Source organism: Mizuhopecten yessoensis, unplaced genomic scaffold (genome assembly GCF_002113885.1).
Source record: "Mizuhopecten yessoensis strain PY_sf001 unplaced genomic scaffold, ASM211388v2 hete_36106826, whole genome shotgun sequence".
NCBI lineage: Eukaryota > Metazoa > Mollusca > Bivalvia > Pectinida > Pectinidae > Mizuhopecten > Mizuhopecten yessoensis.
In genome coordinates this window covers 1-2,773 of record NW_018484013.1, presented here as the reverse complement: position 1 = coordinate 2,773, position 2,773 = coordinate 1, and the positions used below count along the sequence as shown (strand labels likewise).

Below are 2,773 nucleotides of genomic sequence, written 5' to 3'. Positions count from 1 at the left end.
TAGCAGTGATCATATGTAAGACCTTGGTCTTCACATAGCAATGATTATTGTTAGACCTTGGTCTTCACATAGCAGTGATCATATATATGTGTTGCTCAAGATTCCACTTATAGACAAAATGTCCTTTTAGGATTAAGAATTTTTGAGAGTGAGCTGAACTTATGGTTTAGATCTGTAAATGAAATGTTACCTGAATGTCAGGGTCTGTAGCAAGTACAGAGGTGGCAGAGGTGTTAATAGCCTGTGAAATCGGGATGGTCACTTCATAGTTGTTTTGTGTGAACCTGGGTGGTCCTTGTAATGCGGTCACCGAAAGGGACACAGAGGCTGTGTCATTCTTGACCGGATTTCGGGAGTCGGACACGAACACATTGAACTGAAAACAAATAGGTATGACACATCAAAAGTTGCCAATCTTATGTAAAAGCTAATTTGCTGTGTATGTTTTATTGTAGATATTATAACAAAGAAAGAACTAGCGAGATATGTCTGTTGAAGATTTGAAGTATACGGGTTAAAGAAAACTATCTGGCACTAGTTAAAATGTAGAAGATCAGCAGACAGTCACTTCACGCTACATATAATTGGAATTTTGTGTCATGGCAGGATATTCACTTTAGTCTCATGGCATTGTATTAACTTAAGTCTCACGACATTCTCTTAAATTTAATCTCAGAGCAGTCTACCTAATCAGTCTATTAAGTCAAAATTGTACAGTACCTAGCATGTGTTTATCTCTAACAATTATTAAAGTCTAAATAACTTTGGCATAAGAATGGTCTGCCATACTTACATCAAACCTGTTGGGTGTGCCGACCGTCTCGAGGGACTTGTAGAGAATGATGGCTCCACTGTCTCGACTCAAAGAGAAGTACTCCTGATCAAGTGCGCTCATATCAGAGGTGTATGTTAATCGGTCCTGTAAGAGAATAGTGTACAACGACATGTGTTAACAGGGAGATTTGATGTAAATGGTACCAACAAGTATAGCATTACCATTATCACTTTTCTAAAACATTTTATTAAACCCCTTTCAAAGAAGTATTCCATAAAAATCACAGTGTGATGTAATTGACAGAATTAAATAACATACCGGTAACAGCATATTTCAAAGAAACACAATAAAAAGAGTAACATTAATTTGATGGTATGACATGATGCTGAGACTACACATATCTGACTATATGAATGTGTTTGAAGAACGTGCGTCAACAATTTGAAAATGTGAGATAACACGCAAGAGTGAATGATTGATTGTTTTAGATAAATTCTACATTTCTCAATCAACTGTTCTTGACGTCCCCATTAACCCTATTTGGTAACATAAAAAGTACCAGTAGCATCCTGCTGGACATTACAGAAATGATCAAGGCATCACCAGTCAACTTACCCCGTCAATATCTGTGGCCAACAGCTGGAACACAACTGTTCCCAAATCAATGTTTGCCCGCACTGTATCAATGTAGGATTTGGGGTTGAAGGTAGGTCCTGAAGGATTACGGGTAATTTGCACCTTTAATTCATCGTATACTTTATTGCTCGGCCAGTAGCTGTCGTACACTTCCACTCTCAGCTGAAAAAGAATGCAAATGAAATTGTTGCCATGTTGTGATGTAAAAATAAAAATATATGCCAATCTTTTTGTTTGTGCAATTAATCAGTGCTAATTTATGAACGCAAACTTATAGACACGTTTCAAAATACCTATATCATTGTCGATGTAAACTTGTCAACAGTTCTATTGTAACAGCATTGTCAATGTGAACATTTCCAACATATTTGCAACTTGAATAAATCAAAAATGTGAAAATTAACCCAGACATGAAAATATCACTCCCACACAATTTTCTTATATGACACGAGGATGTTTCCTGCCTACCGTGTACACCATGGTCTCCAGTGAGTCAGACTTCGGTACATTGAGGATGGTAATTTGACCAGTGAGAGGGTCCATCTTGAAGAATGTTTGGGCTGGGAATTGTCCTATCAGCTTGTATGTCATATTGCCCTTGTAAATGAAAAGACAAAAGTCAGTAAATTCTATAGCCGAGCTGGATATAGAACATGCTAAGAGGAAAAGCACTGATAGATCTAGTGCCTCCTACCTTACCAGCTCCTATTTCAAATAAATCACAAAAAAATATATGAAAAAAAAGTAAATGCTTACTCGTTTGTCACCGTCAGTAGCTATCACATCAAACACAGTTGATCCAGAGACGGCATTCTCCTGGATAGTGATAGTATTGGGAAGATTGGTGAAGAATGGGTTAGCGGTATCTCTGGGAACAGTAACGGTCACAGTTGATCTGGCTGTCCTAGCTATGGGCACTCCATTGTCTGTGGCTTCCACTTGGACCTACGAGAAAAGATAAACGGTTACCATGGATACAATATCAGATATAGCCATAGCAATAACAGCCAACACTTTTCTGTTTTATGAAACAATCTAGATAAGCCAAGTCAACCATTAGCAAAACTAAAGAAAAATTCTCAGGTCTGCATACATTTTGTCTTTAGGTGCTTCATTGTGAAAAAAAAGGAGAAAAACAACTTAAAAAACAGTCATCCTGTGCTGAAAAAAAATCCAGTGTAATTTTTTTTCTGTGTAGACTCAGTGTGCTTGTTATAAAGTAAAAAGTAAACTGAGTAAGCCTGACAATATTGACAACCCAAGACCAGGTGAGCTATATCCTAAATGATGTTTTGTTTTGTTTTATATCATATAGACATCTAACGTCACTGTACCCAAATCGGGACACTTTTTAGATAAATA

The 2,773-nt window shown here is 37.1% G+C and overlaps 1 protein-coding gene across 1 annotated transcript; it reads right to left on the bottom strand.

The window, feature by feature from the left end:
* Positions 1-190: 190 nt before the first annotated feature.
* On the bottom strand, positions 191-2,356 carry LOC110444366 (cadherin-related tumor suppressor-like; the record flags this gene model as incomplete). Its single annotated transcript, XM_021488750.1, has 5 exons — positions 191-376; positions 794-919; positions 1,391-1,573; positions 1,880-2,008; positions 2,168-2,356. Coding segments are annotated over 5 exons (813 nt in total), but the record flags the coding sequence as incomplete, so codon positions are not given.
* Between the last annotated feature and the right edge of the window lie 417 nt (positions 2,357-2,773).